Source organism: Clytia hemisphaerica, unplaced genomic scaffold, assembly GCF_902728285.1.
Source record: "Clytia hemisphaerica strain Z4C2 unplaced genomic scaffold, Clytia hemisphaerica genome assembly, whole genome shotgun sequence".
Classification (NCBI taxonomy): domain Eukaryota; kingdom Metazoa; phylum Cnidaria; class Hydrozoa; order Leptothecata; family Clytiidae; genus Clytia; species Clytia hemisphaerica.
The window spans coordinates 449,379-467,204 of NW_027104551.1; the positions used below are offsets into that span (position 1 = coordinate 449,379).

The 17,826-nt window shown below is 34.2% G+C and overlaps 2 protein-coding genes across 3 annotated transcripts in view; both read right to left on the reverse strand.

Annotated features, from left to right (window-relative positions):
• The window catches only part of LOC136822927 (protein HIRA-like), a 52,607-nt gene extending 38,370 nt beyond the window's left edge, over positions 1-14,237 (reverse strand). For both annotated transcript variants that reach the window (XM_067079232.1, XM_067079231.1), the window contains exons 1-18: positions 14,154-14,237; positions 13,865-13,927; positions 13,177-13,287; positions 12,593-12,683; positions 12,052-12,149; positions 11,493-11,671; positions 10,230-10,475; positions 9,938-9,982; positions 9,298-9,348; positions 8,507-8,577; positions 8,132-8,237; positions 7,755-7,956; positions 7,403-7,455; positions 6,844-6,932; positions 6,251-6,349; positions 5,462-5,780; positions 3,534-3,632; positions 3,036-3,105 (exon numbers count right to left, since the gene is read on the reverse strand). In XM_067079232.1, coding sequence (XP_066935333.1) covers positions 3,036-3,105; positions 3,534-3,632; positions 5,462-5,780; positions 6,251-6,349; positions 6,844-6,932; positions 7,403-7,455; positions 7,755-7,956; positions 8,132-8,237; positions 8,507-8,577; positions 9,298-9,348; positions 9,938-9,982; positions 10,230-10,475; positions 11,493-11,671; positions 12,052-12,149; positions 12,593-12,683; positions 13,177-13,287; positions 13,865-13,927; positions 14,154-14,190 — 2,029 coding nt within the window. In that variant the 5' untranslated portion in view covers positions 14,191-14,237. The remainder of the gene's footprint in view (positions 1-3,035; positions 3,106-3,533; positions 3,633-5,461; positions 5,781-6,250; positions 6,350-6,843; positions 6,933-7,402; positions 7,456-7,754; positions 7,957-8,131; positions 8,238-8,506; positions 8,578-9,297; positions 9,349-9,937; positions 9,983-10,229; positions 10,476-11,492; positions 11,672-12,051; positions 12,150-12,592; positions 12,684-13,176; positions 13,288-13,864; positions 13,928-14,153) is intronic.
• Positions 14,238-15,240: 1,003 nt separating this feature from the next.
• Positions 15,241-16,638, reverse strand: LOC136822883 (ER membrane protein complex subunit 5-like). Its single transcript, XM_067079192.1, has 2 exons — positions 16,471-16,638; positions 15,241-15,842 (listed from the first exon to the last, which is right to left on the reverse strand). Exons 1-2 carry the CDS (start codon positions 16,597-16,599, stop codon positions 15,651-15,653), a joined length of 321 nt encoding a protein of 106 aa, XP_066935293.1. The 5' UTR covers positions 16,600-16,638; the 3' UTR covers positions 15,241-15,650.
• Between the last annotated feature and the right edge of the window lie 1,188 nt (positions 16,639-17,826).

Consider the following 17,826-nt stretch of genomic DNA (forward strand, 5'->3'; position numbering starts at 1 on the left):
AAAGCATGAGAATATCTATCGCCATCGAGTTTTGGTCCGTTTTTATTATCCCACTGGCTGCAGAATTCCTACTGGGTCTGTGAGAAGGGGGTGTTACATGTATAGCAATCACAATTCTCTAGATCTAGGGGTTTAAAGGGGGTGTCCGGACAATTCCCCCCTGGTGAATTCCCCCCCGGTGAATTCCCACCCAGTAAATTCCCCCTTGGTGAATTCCCCCCGGAAAATTCCCACCCGGTGAATTCCCCCCTGGTGAATTCCCACCCATATATTTTCATATGTGTTTTTACGTTTCGAAATCATGGACTGTAACCCCGGGGGGTACTAGGGTTGGCGAATGAGAGGTATGCGCGGACGGGACCTCCGAAAACCGACCCTTAGAGACTTTATTTTGAAATTTTTTTTTCGATTTTTGAAAAAAGTCATACCCTTAGAGAGACTTTATTACAATTTTTTTCTCTGTAAATCAAAAAATTCCCTGAAAATCCTGAATTTTCCGACCCTTAGAGAGATTAATTTAAAACTTTCAATCGAAATAAACCTCCAATTTTAGGGTCAAGTATTTTATTTTACAAGTTTTAAGAATCACAACGCCAATTTTTTTTGATTCTGAGAAAAGAACTGAAAGATTTTTACATGATAGTCGTCTGCACAGATTTTTATAAGATAAATAGTAAAATCGCTTATTTCAAATTACATGGTTTTTTAGTTCACCAGGGGGGAATTCACCGGGTAGGAATTTTCCGGGGGGGGGGGAATTCACCAGGGGGGAATTCACTGGGTGGAAATTCACCGGGGGGGAATTCACCAGGGGGGAATTGTCCGGGAATCTTAAAGGGGGATAAGCGATTAGCCAAGATTCGGACTGTTCTCCGACCAATTTATGGAATGAGCCACTATTTACACGGTTTTAATTCTTGTTATTTAAAGTATTGATCTAATATGGAGTTACTTATTATGCTTATATCTCCTACACCAGTTATGGAAAGATTCAAATCATGAATATAGGAAATCAATAAGTAGTTTATTATGACTATTATGTTAAATATGGTCTTTCAGGACTTCAAAACCGTTTTTTGGGAAGCTGCCAAAGCTGGTGGATCTTTCTTGTGGAGAATTGAAGGGCAGAGGATCATTTTGGCTTGAAGAACAACAATACGAATAGAAAGTCAACTTTTGAAGTTCTTTTTTGACACAACAAGTGATACTTTTATGGACCTACCTGGTTATGCATTTTTAACACATATATAATTGATATCTACATAAGTGTGACCATTAAACAATCATTCAGAACACAAATAGTGACGATCTATTAAAATTAGTCGTTTGTTTCTTATAAAAAAAACACGTTTAGAAACCAAAATTTCATGCTCTTGAAATATTCTTTCATATTCAAGACTTCGAGAGCAAAAAAAAATCTCATCAAAAAATTCAGTAATTTTAAGAACATTGATGTATGCTTATTAATAGTGATTCTTATAGATAAATATTTTTTTGAGCTGAAAAATTCTTTTTTTACAGAAATCTGATTGAGCCATCTTTTACCTACTTTCATGCAAAAAGCCAGAAAATAACAAGTCCAAAAAACCCGTTTTTTTAGCCGTTTTTTAGTTGAAATTTACCCCAAAATTTTTTTCCAAAAATTGAGCTCCGTCACATTCGAGTGTTTATAGTTATGCATCTTTGTGCAAAAAATCATAAAGAATAAAAGAGCCAATCTCGAGAAAAGCTAATACCTAAGTAATTGATAGTGTGCTTATAAAAAATATTGAATTTGGCCAGTTTTTCTATAAAAACAAGCCAAGCAACCAAAATTTCATGTCTAAACACAATATATTCTTTAAAAGTAAGCCCTCATGAGCAAAAAAAACATCTATCTCATAAAAAAAATTGAGTAATTTGACTAAGAACATTGATGTATGCTTATTAATAGTGATTCTTATAGATAAACATGCGTTTTTTGAGCCAACTACAATTTTTTTGCAAAAATCTGCTTGAACCGTATTTTACCTATGATGGTACCTTACTTTCCTGCAAAAAATCAGAAAAAATTAATGATCCAATTTTTCACAAAGTCCAAAAAACCCATTTTTTAGCCGTTTTTTGGCCCAAATTTGCCCAAAAATTATTTTCCAAAAATCGGGCTCCGTCACATTCGAGGGTTTATAGTTATGCATCTTTGTTCAAAAAATCGTAAAGAATGAAAGAGCCAACCTCGAGAAAAGCTAATACCTAAGTAATTGATAATGTGCTTATAAAAAAATATCGAATTTGGCCAGTTATTCTATAAAAACACGCCAAGCAACCAAAATTTCATGTCGAAACACACATATTCTTTAAAAGTAAGCCCTCCTGAGCAAAAATCTCATAAAAGAATTGAGTAATTTGACTAAGAACATTGATGTATGCTTATTAATAGTGATTCTTATAGATAAACATGCGTTTTTTGAGCCAATAAAATTTTTTTGCAAAAATTCGCTTAAGCCATCTTTTACCTACGATGGTACCCTACTTTCATGCAAAAAATCAGAAAAAATTAACGACCTAATTTTTCACAAAGTCCAAAAAACCCGTTTTTTAGCCGTTTTTTGGCCCAAATTTGCCCCAAAATTTTTTTTTTTGAAAATCAGGCTCCGTCACATTCGAAGGTTTATAGTTATGCATCTTTGTGCAAAAAATCAGAAAAAACTAACGAGCCAATCATGAGGAAAGCTAATAACGAACGAACGAACGAACGAACGAACGAACAGACGAACGGACAAAGGTTAATTTATAGGACCTCCACCGGGGTAGGTCCAAAAACTGATTGAAAAGGTTTCCAAAATGGAAGAGTTTTCTTCAGAGATTATATCTAATTTTAACCGAGCAGAAATTTGAATCCCATCAACCCCAAGATGGAAAGATTTTTAAAACCAAAACCTAAATCCTCTTATCTAGCGGTTAAAGCACATATTTGCCTAGGCTGCATACATCTTCGAAAAAGATTTAAGAGAAAATTATTTATTCAATACAATAATATCTCAAACAAACGGTACCTTTGGGCGACAAATCGTTTTCAACCTCAATCAATGACGTCACATCTTTGTTCAGTAAGGTCACTTTCACCTGAGGTAAAAAAAAATTATTTCGTCACACCAACAATCAAAATTTACATCAATATAGAAAGATTCTCAGATAAACGTTAACATCAACAAATCAAATTGGAAGGGATAGAGAGTATCGAAATAAATCTAGAGAAAACATGAAATTGGGGCCACTGACCTTTATATATCCCTGGGACCAAGTTACTCGATCGAGTTTTTTTGAAATTGGTACCCTAATAGCGGCACTACTCAATAGCGGTGAAAATGCATTGAGTACGCTAGATCTACTTTTCCTCGAATACTTTTGATAATGTAGCGCCGTTAGATGTTAATTTTTAACATTGCAATGGCTTCTTCTCGGCTACCAATTCAAAAATAGATATAGCAGATATAGCTTGGTCTAGGGATATATAAAGGTCAGTTATTGGGGCTAAAATCAACGCGACTAACCTGTATTGATAGCTTATTGTTCGCTTCAGGGTACGGTAAACAAAGGTGACTTGATACTCCACAAACAGCATCTTCTGTAGGCTCTGTGTCTTTAATATTCTGCAGAAAAGAACGAAAAGATTTTTAGCTTACTGAAAAGCTTACTTTCCTTGTTACATAAGTTGTGTAGACTGGAGTCGTTTATTATCCGTGTAACAGAAATAAACGTTTTTATAAAAAAAACTATATAAGAATGCGAGGCTTTGATGGCAAATTAAGGACATTAAGAACAAGTTAAGAACATTTTAAGGCTTTAGGGGCACTAAGACAGCCAATTTCTTAGGGAAACAGACAAAAATATCCAAAAAATGGTGAAAATAATAACATATTAAAAACATTTTTAGGATCGAATCTCAAAAAGTTAAGAACATCCGAAGGCTTCAAAAATTTTGGATGTTATTATACAATAAATTGAAGTTGAGATAAGAATTGTTTGATACTCAAAGTTTCACGAAACTTTTCGTCACGATTTTCAGTCAAAAATTCTATACAAAAATTCGTTTCAAGTTTACAAAAATATACTGTACACTGTAAAGTCTTCGTCAAAGTAATTGACGTCATTTCAGTCTTTGGCGTCGTGGAGTTTGAGGGTGAACTTATTCACATGCCGATGTTATTATAAAAATGTATGTGTTGTCATATGATAATATAATAAATGTTGCGGTATTATTTACTGTTAACCGGTTACTTTTTCGAAGCGGGCTACATGACTTTTTGCGCAATGCAATTGGTTCTTTTCGCATGACGACGGGCCTACATTGGCCAGAGTTGCCCGTCGTTAGGAAAATTCATTGTGACGTCACTTTTTCAAAGGAAAATGAACAATGCGTTGACATCATTTCTCTCATTTTTTATTTCTGACGTCAGAAATTATAGCAATTTTTTATCTCTTTTCGCTTGTTTCTTCTGCTTTATTTCGCTATTTTTCCTGGATAAAGCGCTCAGGAGATGAAACGGTTAACAAATACAATAATGACCGGTTTTTTTCGGGCTGTACTGAAAATATTGCCCCCGGTCAACGCAACAACCTCGCAAGCTTGGTCGTTACTTGACCTCGGGCAATATTTCTCAGTACAGCCCTCACTAACCGGTCATTATTGTATTAAACTATGTCTGAATCAGTTGTCTAGTAGGTAGCTCTACTACACTACGGGTGGTGTTTAGTAACTATTTTCACAAGACTATCGCAGGCCCCGTTTTCAACGTTTTCAAAGTATTGTTTTTTTATGACACAACCATTGGAAAAATCGGCATCTTTTGGTATTGAGATTGATGACGTTGCAATGAATTTGATTATATTTGAAAAACAAGGCCCAGAATTATTTGTACCTATCTAAAAAAAGTGTATTAATGGGGTCTTCATGGCTTTTTAATTCTTGTTTTAAAGGTTTTATTTTTACACAGTTTCATATCAGACACATGTTTCATACCAGGACAGTGTCTGTTATATTGTGCTGATATAAGCAAAATAATGTTTTTCTTTCCTCTTTCTGACCAATCTTGCTCCACAACCTTGTCAATTCATATTAAATAGCTTGTATATTAAAATTGATAAGTAAGCAAACGATATCCATCTTATTCAAAAACAAAATCTTTAACTTATCAATAGATCGTTTGTTTTAAGTGTGCACCCTTTTTGCTTTTTTATCATGTAACAACCACTCTAAAGTGAATTAATTACACTAACGTGGTTTCCACATGATAGAAAAAAGACTTTCGCTGCATTCCTCCATTTACCCCCGACCCTTTCCTTAATAACTATTTCAAAAATCTGGTTTTGCACCCTTGAAAACATTTAAGATGAATTACACCACTAAACATTTTCACTTTTTTTATCGGTTAAATACACAGCGTGAAGGAAAGAAAAGAAAAAAAGAAAAGGAAAATACTTGGTTTTGCGTAGTGTCTGATTTTGAGGCTTGTTTTGAAGATTGATCTTTTTTCTTTTTCTTGGAAGATTTCTTTGGCGTGGTTTCTATTGCGTCTGCTTTTCTCTTAACTGACCCTTGTAGCGTCGTGGTTGTGGTTGAAGCGCCGCTATTAGAGGTGCTGTTTAAAGATGGCGGTTTAGTAGTGGAGTTGGTTGATGGTAAGCCCACCACAGGTGGTTTCTTGCTCGTTTGGTCTGTTTGTTGGATTGCCAATGTAGAGGATGAAGTAGCTCCGTTTGTTGGAGTTTGTTGTGATGTTAATTTGGCTTCAAACGCACTAAAATAGATAGAACTCGGATTTACATGTGTTTGATCGGGTTTTAAAGATTAATTTAATAACTTTGTTGGCTTTTATCGAGAGTAATGACAGATTTTTAATATACAGGGTGCCCCGTAAAAAATTCCTGTGTCAGATACAAGTAGAAAAGTTTTTTGTCTATGTCAAAAATCAGTATTTATTTAAAAATTAGTATTTTAATTTTCTATTCGCGACGACTGAAAAGAGAAGACATTGTAATGGGTTAAAAAAATACTTATTAGCCTGGAAAAAATGTTGGTCTGCAGGCTGCCTTCTGACCAACCCTACCTCGAAACCTCCCATTTTTAAAAAGTTTTTTACACATTTTAAGCTAAGAAAAATTCCCTTCTAAAGCTCATTTTCATTTCAAAATTACCCAAATGTTAAACTGAGTTTTCATAAATCGTCAGAATAAAAAGACTGACTGACCTTTTCAAGGCTAGCATTACCTCTTAGCAGCAGAATCAGCAAGTGCTTTTGTGACGAGAAAATCAGCAGTTTTGTTTACAGTGGTTTCTTGTGGCTTACTTGCATTCACAAAGTTATCCCTGGTGAAATGAAGAATAATTCATGGAATCTTCCCGTAGAAAAATTACAAAACATTAGAAAAATCATAACTGATAATGATGTATTTGGCTTCTCCTTACAGAGAATGCCAAGTTTTACACTGAGAGGTCTAGGAATCGTCTCGTTGGGAACCGTCTGACGCTGAAGGTTATGCTGCATGCCAGCTTGCGAAACATTGACTGGCGTGAACCACTCAGCAATAAGACCAGCACAATCTCATCTCATCCATGGTGGATTATGGAATCGATACCTAGCACAATCGTCAACAAGCTTCTTGAGTTTCTGTCTATCCATTTCTCCTCCCATGATATGGGTTGGTCTGGGTGAAGGTACACATTCACTTGCCAAATCACAGCACCGAGTGGGAATCGAACCCTGACCACCTAGATGGCAGTCAAGATTTATAACCACTACACTACTGCGCCTTGTACAGAATATATTATTTTTCATAAAATTCAACAAATGATTGGCATACTCAAATTCAGTAGGTGGTTCCAGCATGATCGGAACGATTCGTTTTCTGCCTTCTTTTGTTTTTGTTTCTTTCTGTTTCAGTAAGATTTCCTAAAATTTTAATCAATTAATTATTTGAAGCAGTGTTCAAAGCCAGGTTCTTCATCTGAGACGGAGAATGGATTTTACACAGCAAATTAGCACAAAGTCTTGCAATTTTGGTGAATTATGCAGAATTTTGAGACGTAAAAGCCTCTTTATACAGTTACCTCTCTCTAATTCGATCTTAAAGAGACTAAGCTTTCTTCGGATTAGAAAAGGATTCGAATTAGAGAGAGTATTTTACACTACCTTACAGCTGAAGGGACCGATTTTTTAGTTCGAATTACAGAAAAAATACGAAGAACTTTTAACAGGGTTGAAGTAATCAAACTTCACTTTTTTCTTTCGAATACTCGACTAAGGTCGCTGCCAATACTTTGTAATGCACGATTTTCTGACAGTAATAAAAGTCATGAAAAAATAACTTAGAGAAGAAATGTGGATGTAACTTAAATATTATGTCAATCTAAATGTCTAACCTTTGCATCGAGTTTTTCAGTGGAACTACTGGAGAATGAGTTTAGCTTTGAATCTAAAAAAATGTAAGGTGTAATTTCAAGATTGGATTGTGAACTGTCAAAGCTAACATGCCTGTTTCCAAATTGGATAGTCTATAACAGGTATAATGATATCATCAGTGAGGGTATTTATATCGATTAAAGTCATCAACAATCACATGCAGAATTGGATACGACATAGGATTGTAAAATAGGTATGGCTAGGAATCCGGATGGGAATTGGACGAGAATATATTGGTAAAGAGGACGACGAAGGATGAAATTGGCGGTATAAGGGCATCGCTGAGAGTGTGACTAGGTAAGAGCACTATACCTGGAGTTGATTTGACGTTCTTTGGTGAAAGCAATGTAGTTTTTGCAGGTGTTGACGCTTTTAATTTTTTAATCGTGTCAGGAGTGTTACTTTGGTTTTGGTTTTGAATATTGATTAAATCTGGATTCTCAATGAGAGATGATAGAATGAGAGATTTGGATGCTTTGATGCTTGTCCCGTAAGTCTTCTTGTGGTAGATGTACTGTCAAAAAAAAACGTAGTTGTGGTTAGACCGTTCTTCCACTCGCAATTACCTTTCCAACGAATACAAGATTGCAATCTGATTCAACATTTGAAATCAAAGTGGTGTTTAGTTCGAAAATTGGGTTTTAATTGTTATCTAAAATACAGAAATAAGTTCCCTTAAAGGCATTTACTTTCTCATCCAAAGGAAGAGCTTTTCCGATTTCTTTTGGAGTGAACTGACAACATGCAACAGTGCCATCTAGAGAGCAAGCAATCACGTACTGACCACAACTTGTCCTGAAAAAAATAATGAATTGACTTTATTACGAGATACAAATTTATAATTTAAAATCATTGAGAAAGTTTCGACTTTAAAATACTTGTATGTGAAGAAAATGATTTGACAGAAACCATGTTTCTATTTGTATAATTATTGGCCTTTAAGCACATGGTAAGTGTATAGCATAGCCACACCTTAATTAAGCAATAATTCGAAAGCCCGCATTTCAATTAAATTTGATTCAAACTGACAAAACTGATTTTGTTTCTATCCGTGTTTCACCTACCATGAGATGTCCATGATCGAATCTTCAAATAAGTTATGAATAACTACTAATGGTCTTTTCAGCGAAGTTAGCTAAGGGAAGGACGTTCGAAACTCATTAATTTAGGAGGAACAAAGATTTTAAAAGGGCTTTACCCCAAAGATATTGTTCATAATAGAAAATTCGATGGTGTTAGTAAAAGTAATGTACCCCAAGGTAGGGTCATACAAAATCACAAAATCTTTAAAATCAAAAAGTCCTAGTAAAATATAATCAGAAATTGGGCCAATTTTTAAAACAGTTCAAAGATTTAAAAAAATGTTTTTAGGCGAGGCCAATCTAATTTGTTGTTTTACGGGCCAAGCTACCCAAAAAAGAGGGTCGGTCGGTGAAAAAATAAAAAATAAAAGTAGAATTTCACTTATCAAATCTCCTAAAAATGCAGCAAAAACTACTACATCTTAAACAAATTGCGAAATAGAAAATAAAAAGACACAAAAAATTCGAATTCATGAATAAAATGAAAGATTGAACATAAAATTCTTAAAACATTGGAAGAACTCCCAAAATTTGGCAGTATGTAAAGCAATGAAAACGAAAATGTACTACCAAAATCAATTTTATTTTTATTTCGATTTTTTGAAATTTCAGGGTCGGTCGGGCCCGTAAAACAACTTATCAAGTTGGTCTCGCCTTATAAGAAACAACTTATCGAATTGACCCGTGGTCTCGTCCCAGGCTTTTTGGTGTTTTCCAAATATTGGCAAAAGCATGTTTTAAGGTATACATTCATTGGAGGATCTCACACGTACCCATATTGATAATGATCGATCCCTGCTTCCGACAGCACACGCTACGTATTGCTTTTAAATCAAAGAGAAAAGAAAAATCAATAAGAAGTTATAGTTATTCAGTCTTGCAAGAAAATCTTTATAGTCGAAGAAACAATGGAAATTATCAAATCGAGAAAAATTGGAAGCCTTCGACCCCACTGAATGAAGTGATAAAGGGATTCTGTCTAAATAAAATAGCCTCCATTTTGTAGTAAATAAAGGCACTACTTGGAGAGAAAGATATGTTATCATGTTTATTTCCACCCAGAATCATTTTTGAACACTGTCACAATGCTTAATCGTTTCCATCAAGGAGGTTCTGATTTCGAACCCTAGCAATAAGGTTTCAGAGTATTTTACACCAGCCCTGTATGAGAGACCCTTTATATCTCTTAGGTGCCTTAGGAGAGGTGCATGGCTTAGTTGCTCCCCCTAGGAATTTAGGTGACTTCTAACATTAGGTTGCCCCTATAAGTTGTTAACACGACGAGTTACCTACGAACTAGATAAAAGATTTAGCTCAAAGATGTACTTTGAAAAAAACTAAGTGATCCCTACATACGTTAGTTCCCAGGGTGTCAAGATAAACTCAGACCATCCATGAGGTTATTGTACTTACAGTTTTAGAACCGTCTGTTTTTTGTAGAATGGAGCTGCAGAATTTCTAGAAAAAATATTTTATAGCATAATAGAGTGTATTGCTTTAGGACTGTTGGATTCTGATTTCACTGATTTCTAAAACTATTGTTAAAAAGACATTTTGACTTCAAACTTCAATCCTTCCTGTTAGACTAGATGCTCTAAGGGTTGACAGGCGTCATAATAATTTAAAGATCTCATAAAATGATTTTTACCGAAGTATTTACGGAATTATATCATTAAAATTAGACAAAATTAAGATATTTAATTACCACAACAGTTATTGCTTTTCGGTGACCGGCAAAATCTTTGTTGGTTTTCCAGCCTTTGCGTTCAATGATTTTAGAAACAGGTCCACCGTTATTCATTGCATGAGCAGAGGCAATACATTGACCATCTGGGGACCAGTCTAGCCGCAGTGCGTGAGTTGTACCACTTGCACATTTGAAAGGCTCTTTGATTTTCTTTTCGAGTGACCAATCACTGACATTCCAAACACAAAGAGTCTTGTCATCAGACTTGAAAAGAAAAATCAAACAGTTTTAAAAAAATGAAGCTGACATTTTTTATACACACTTCTTTTATAAGCATAGTGTAAATTATTGTCAGTCTTGTGATGCATAGCAAAATACTTTTTCATGTACCAGTCTACGGGTTTGGGGGGAGGGAGGTGGGATTGCAGAGGGGCATACCCCCTTGCACTACTAGGCCTGAAAACATCAATTGTGGACACGGTTGATGTTTTTTATCCACAGTCAATTATTTTTATGGACAGTCAATATCCAAACATCGACTGTCAATACTTTTCATCAACTGTCAATATCCAGATATCAACAGTCAATATCCAGACATCAGCAGTCAATTAAATAATCTCAACAGTTGATGAAAAGTATTAAAAGTCGATGTTTGGATATTGACAGTCGATGTTTGGATATTGACTGCTGATGTCTGGATATTGACTGCTGATATCTGGACATTGACAGTCGATGAAAAGTATTGTCAGTCGATGTTTGGATATTGACTGTCCATTAAAATGATTGACTGTGTTGCTTTCGTGCAGACTAAATTATTTTCAAAAACCAGTTTTTATCCAATAAGATAGTGTTTTATGGTTCTAAAGGTGAAAGTTTTTCTCACCCTACCATGGTGGCTGACAATTTTTTCCCAAACGGCTCACTTCAAACGGCTCGTTGAGGCCCAAATATTTTGAGCTTCATGCTTATGTTAAGACTTGAGATTGACTCTTTTTTTCCCTCTTTATGAAGAAAGGGCCAATCTCAAAATTTAAGGTTAGCCAAACAGAAAAATTCTTAGTTTACTCAGACACTATTTTTGAGATCAGGCCTTTTGCCTCGATGGCAGCGTTATTAAAGCGGACATTTTCTCAACCATTTCTGTTATTTGAGGCTGATATAGTTCTACATGTTTCTTATGTTTTTGCTAAAAAAAGTATTTTTTTAGAGGTCATTCCTTGGACGCATGTGAGATATTTTCTAAAAATATGAAAAAATGTTAATTTCCCCTTTAATTCTCACCTGAGAAGCAAGATATTTTCCAACTGGATCAAAGACAACTCCTTTAACAAGTCCAACATGACCTTTGATAATGTAATGTGATTCTGGAAAGTTCTTTGCATCCCAAATAATTATACTGTTATCGATACTCCCTGTTGCAAGCAAGCTGTCATCAGGTGACCAGGCTATATCCAGAATATCTAGTTGTTTAAAAGTTAAAACGAAAGTAACAAATAAACTTTATGAAACATAATTTTTTAAGGACTGAATATATATGGAGCATTTTTAATTTTAAATTTACTTTCAGCTAATTAAAACTCTCAAAGTCCTTCAATACCTACTCAACATCTTTGAGATTCAAGTGACTTTCAATGTTTTAATTAATAAAAGGACACAAAAAAAGGAAAGTTAGAACAGTAAATTTGAGAAAAAGTTATGGCAAGACTTGGAGTGAAATAAAATTGATTTTTTTCGAGTTTCAAAAACAAAGTGGGTAGAATGTATGCTGCTTCTTGAAAGATCATTAAACAAATGTAAGAAACAAACGTGAGAAGCCACTTTTCCTATTTTAAAAACAAACCTCCAGTGTGTCCTCGCAAGACATATCTGTTTTTCCAATTTTCATAATTGTAAACTGCTCCACCAGTACCAAATACAGATGAGGATGAAGATGAATTTCTACAAAAAAAAATTATAATTATTTTTTTTTTAAATCGTCTTCAACGAAAAATCTTTCGATTCAAATACATGTAATGAGCTCTAATATCACCAGGAGGAATTTTAGTTTTAATGTAGAAGGGTTAAAGGTCTTTGATGGGGATTTTACTCTCCCTTAACAAGTACCCCCTCTTTCAAAGTAAGGACCTGCCTCTGGAAAATTTTTGTATCTTACCTACTCTTCCTTTAAAATAGAAAGGCTAAGAAGGGAGGATACTATTATAAGTTGAAAGTAGCATCTCCGGATCAATTTGATTATAAAAACTTTTGAAAAAATATTCAAATTGAAAAGACCTTGGCAAAAAATTCATTAGGGAACAACATTTTAGAAAAGAATATAATTTTTTTTTGCATTATTTGAGGAATTCTGGGATACTTTTGAGTTGAAAGGTAAAACTTTCTACCTTGTCATTTGCCATATAAGAACCATTTTATCGTCCCCACCAGATGCCAGATACTGTCCATTATTTGACCAACGAAGGCAGTTTACACAACCTACAAAATAAACAAAGAATCTTCAATCTTATCTTTATAGCAATATGACGCAATAAGAATGGCAAACTTTTGCTTCAAACAAATGCTGCTTCTCTTTTCCTTAAAAATATAATCATTATGGTGTTAAATTTTTATTCCTACTGAAATCAAATAAAAACAATTTTGACCAATAAAATCTCCTGAGTGAATTTTTTTTTATTGAATTATTCTTTAACAGGAATATAAAGGGTGACTGACAGGCACCAATTTCAAACATTCACGACAAAAATGTAACTTTAGCAGTAAGTTAAGTTTAACAGGTTGATAGTCTTACAAGTCTTTCATTTCAAATGAGAAACCTTTCAAAATGACTTCAACCATGATTTTTTTTGAAATGTACACATTTTTGTGTGGGCAAATCGCACAGTAATCACCATGGTATAGTATCATTTTTTAATAATTTAGAAATTTAAATTTTGAAATGTCATAATTTATATGGTAATATATACTCAACCTGTATGATCGTCCATTTGGGCAAGGGACTTTGGTATTGAAGGATCTTTTTCAAATTTGGCATCTCTCAGTGGTTTCATATTCCAAATATTGAGGACGCCAGCATCATCACCTAAAAATGTAAATAAAGAATCCATGGGTTACAGTTTCAGTCAAAAGAACTTTAGTTCTGTTTTGTCTGTAAAATGAAAAAAAGATTCAATAAAAAATGCTTATCCATACGCTCACGATATCTGTGTAATTATTTTTGGCACACCCCAGTAAAACGAAAGGTTGTTGGTTCGCCGTTTGAGGTGGGTGGATTGATCAAGAAAAAAAAATATTTTAAAGTACTTTGAAATTTTGAAAAACAGCAGTTTGTTTATATTTAGTTAATTTGAAAGGAAATTGAAAAGAAGAAAACAAGACGAACAAGATACAGGTTTTGGTTTGAAAAAAGAATTTCTCTTCTAAAATGGCAATAGATTTCTTTGGGCCTGCATGTTTGAAGGGAGAAGTTGGTCCGGTGAAGGCAAACCGGCAGCCTAAAAAATGCAGAGGGTCTTTTATGATTGATGTTACAGTCAATCTCAAGTGAATCAATTCATTTGACATCCTCTCAGACGACTAACAAACTAATAAAATTGATGAGCAGTGAGGAGGGGTCCTTACACCTGAGAGTTGAAGAGCCCAAGATTGCCAGTACTTACCAAGTCCACCAGTAGCAAACCTTGTTCCATCTGGATGAATATCCACTGCAAAGATAGGTTTTCCTGAAAAATTGGATAGAAATTCGTAAAGAGTCATGTGGAATCAAAACGATAGTGAGTGTTCTAAACTGATTGTGGGTCATAGAACATTGCTATTCTGAGTCATTGCAACAATAAAGTTAAGCAAAGAAATGTTGAGAACACTATAAAAATGGTATCTTGCAGACCAAACAGTCTTGAAGAAACAAAAATTTTCAAGCCAAGACAATTAATTAATTAAAATGCTTACCACCATGAGATATCCATTTGGGTTTAAACAATTGCATTTTATATTATTGATTGTTAAGTATTTTCAATAATTTGTCTCTTGTTGGTATAAAAATTTAAAGATTATGTTATATATAAGTTCATACACAGTCATACAGTCATAGTCTTATGAAAACACATTCTAAGTGTTTGAGAATAAGTAATATGATTTTTGAAAAGCTTGTAAAGATTCTTTAAATGATATTAAAATGGGCTAAAAGTGATTGATGTATTCATATTTGTATGGGAGTTCAAAATTTGGTCACCACTACTATTCTAAGAAGATAAATTTGAAAAATTTAATCAAGGTACAGTATTCATGATTTAACTAGGCTGAACGCATCCCCTCTGATATGTGTGACATAGGGTGACATAGATTTAGCCCTGTCTTTGTTTTTCAGTTTTAGAAACTTGTTTGCTCTATCAAAATGTTTTATATGAGAGATCTTTAAATTTCATTAAATTTGAATTAAAAATTTGAATGACTTGAGGTTAATTCAATAATTGAAATTCCAAGCCTTTTTAAGAAAATCGAAACAGGTTACCCAAAACTTGGGTTGAGAGAGGAGAGGAAATAGATAGATAGATAGATACAAGCCCTCCGAATGCATTCGGCGGGATGGGTCCTAGGAGTAGGAATCACGGCGCTGACAGACACTGCGACTTGACAGACGCGAGCTGCCAAGCCATGGCGTATACCATGACGCTCGAACGACCCTGGGAAAACAATCCTCACGCGAGGCCGAACCTTACGAGTGCCACGGCACGTCACAATGTCTGTCTAATCTACCCACACTCTTGTATCAGAGTAATGGTACCCAATTCCCCTCACATGGCATGGGTTGACACGGGCAAAGGTATATTCACTTGCCAAGTGAATCGTAGAGACACGGTGGGTATCGATCTCAGGCCTCCCAGGCGGGAGTCAAGGATGATAACCACTATACCACTACGCAATTAATTAATTAAAATGCTTACCACCATGAGATATCCATTTGGGTTTAAATAATTGCATTTTATATTTAGAGGAAATAGGGCACAAAATTTCAATAAAAAAAAACACATAAGAGTAAACTCATTTGCTTTGCTTTTTCTTTGGTCATAAGAAAGGTTACAATATGATAAAAAGCTATGACATAAAAAATGGCTAACAGTCCAATATCTAGGAAAACAGGGCAACACTGCTAGAGACAAGAAAGGGCTCTCTTTGCTAATTTTTTATGAAGAAGGCTGTTTTTGCCATTAATTTCATTTCATCTTGAAGCGTAGCGCCCGATAAGCCAGGCACTAAAAAGGCATTAAATGGACTGAATGAAACAGATTGATAATGCTTTGGCAAAAAGAATTTTGAAAGTTTGGCTCAACTAGAAGCCAGATCAAGCTCATTGAGAATTATTTTCAACGCATTTTTCATACACAGGACAATTGAAATCTAAAACATGTTTATGGCAAAACTAAGATTAAAAAAAGTTACTAAAATTCAATCTTCAGGCAAGTCTTGGAAAAGACGTTGCCCACGATGATTAAAATTATAAAAAGATTGACGATTGCCAACAGTTTCCCATGATTTTGAAGCCAGTTCAGCGGCAATGTGAATGTCCTTCAATTCGCCTGCTACTCTGATGATACCAAATATGGCCATTACAACACTTAATAAGACTTGAACAGTAATCTAAAATTGATCAAAATAAAAGTGTGATTTTATAATTTTTTTGTAACTAAATCCGTCAATCTCAATAAAGATTCCAAATTTGTGACGTTAGAATTTGAAGTGAGGTCAAAAAACAACTTAGTAACAGGTAATAGGTAGGCTGATCAAAGCCGATATTCCACATTGTACCTTTGTGCAGATTTGGACTAAACTAAAGGAATCATGTCGAAAAACAGGAAAGGATATATAAAAATACATCAGTCTGCATCAAAATCTTGAAAAAATTAAACACTTTTTTAAGGGAAGTAAAACTATGGGAGATTACTGGGCTGTATAATTTCATCTTTTTTTAAAGAACATTATCTATCGAGTGGTCTACCTACACTACTCAATTTTGCACCCAATGTACAAAGGGTTGGAACTAAAAACTATATATATATTCCCAACAGCAAAATATTTTTGGCACTGATAAAGAAAGATAGAATGGATGGAGTCAGCAATTTAGAATTATAGGTATAGAAATTAGTCAATCAGTGATTATGACATTCATTTTAAACCTTCAGACCTTCATTCTCATCTTTAAAAAAGGTGCAGAAAGTAGAAGGGGGTGTCGACATTAGACAAACTTAAGGATCCTTTTTTTACTTACATCTATTGGGATATGCTGAAAATCTTCCTCAGTCAACTTCAAATAAGTTTTATATTGTATGGTAGAAAAGCCAGCATGTAGCAAAGATAAAATTGATACAGATAATAATATTCTCCCTAAAATATCCATTTTTTACTCTAAAAAAATAAAATGTCAATTAGTATAGTGAAGTAGCTTATAAAATTCTACTACCATCAAGTATCCATTAAATTCAAAGATCAATTATTTTCAAATCAATTTCAAAGGACTCTATTTTGCTCCCTTCACCATCAATGGCTTTTAAGTTTAAGTCATTTCTTAAACTAAAAACATAATAGTATTCACTTAACCCTATTCGTGCTTTTACTAGGGGGGGCTTTCAGATTCAGTGGTTAAACTTATGTTAATATCTCCTTAAATAATAAAGCTTTTGACATGAAATAAACTTTTGACACCTATAAATTTTCACACCTTGAGCATGATGATATCTTTGACAGTAAGATGTCAGCTACACTTGACTTGCCATATTCTCATTTAATGGGAATGACAATAAAGGTTTCTAAAAATGGCAGTAATCAAATTCAGGAACTATGACTATATGAATATAATGCATAAAAAGGGTCATTTTGAAAAATATTACCGATGCACTTAAAAACCTTTTTCGCATTAGAAATTTCCTGCAAATTTCAATTGCTAAAGTTAAAACAGATTTAGGGTTCTTCTAAAAGTCCAGTGGTGCGATGGGAAAAATTTTGCGCAGATTAAGAGATTTTTGTTTTGGTGCTCCCTCTAGCCCCTATGACTATGAGTAATTTGAAATGTTTAGGTGCATTTTTCATATTGAGGCACCCCTGAAAAGGTTATGCAACATGAATTGAATGTTAAAGATGCTTTAATAATGTTTATGTCTTACTATACTAAGATATATGGCAAGGCTGGGCAAGGTCTTAGTATGCTACAGTTACTTCAAGTGTATTAATTTTGGATTGATTAAATTAGGCAGATTTTGCCATTTTTGATCAAATCCGCCAAATTATTAAATACCCACCAAATTTTTTTTAATTGACCATCTGCCAAATCATATACCTGCCAAATTTAACAAAAATTTTTTAGGATCGAAATTTTATATCTAAAATCAGCAACTATTAAAATAATAAGTTATCTTTTATTTACAAATGCCAAAAGATTTCCCAACCGCCAAATTAAATCCTTTCTAATTTCTATTAGCTAGAAGAAAAACAAACAAAAAATTATGCAAAGGTCTAAATGGGAAGACTTTGAGCTATCAAACTGTTACTAAATCAGTCTGGCACATCCTTGCAATTGCATGGGGTGTGCATTTGCATCAGGTTTCCATACCCAGTGAATGCGATTGGA

Coding starts and splice junctions, on each gene's coding strand:
- LOC136822883 (XM_067079192.1), bottom strand. CDS start 16,599: ATGGATATTTTAGGGAGAATATTATTATCTGTATCAATTTTATCTTTG. Junction 15,843..16,470: donor TTCAGCATATCCCAATAGAT/GTAAGTAAAAAA, acceptor GATCAATTTTAG/ATTACTGTTCAAGTCTTATT.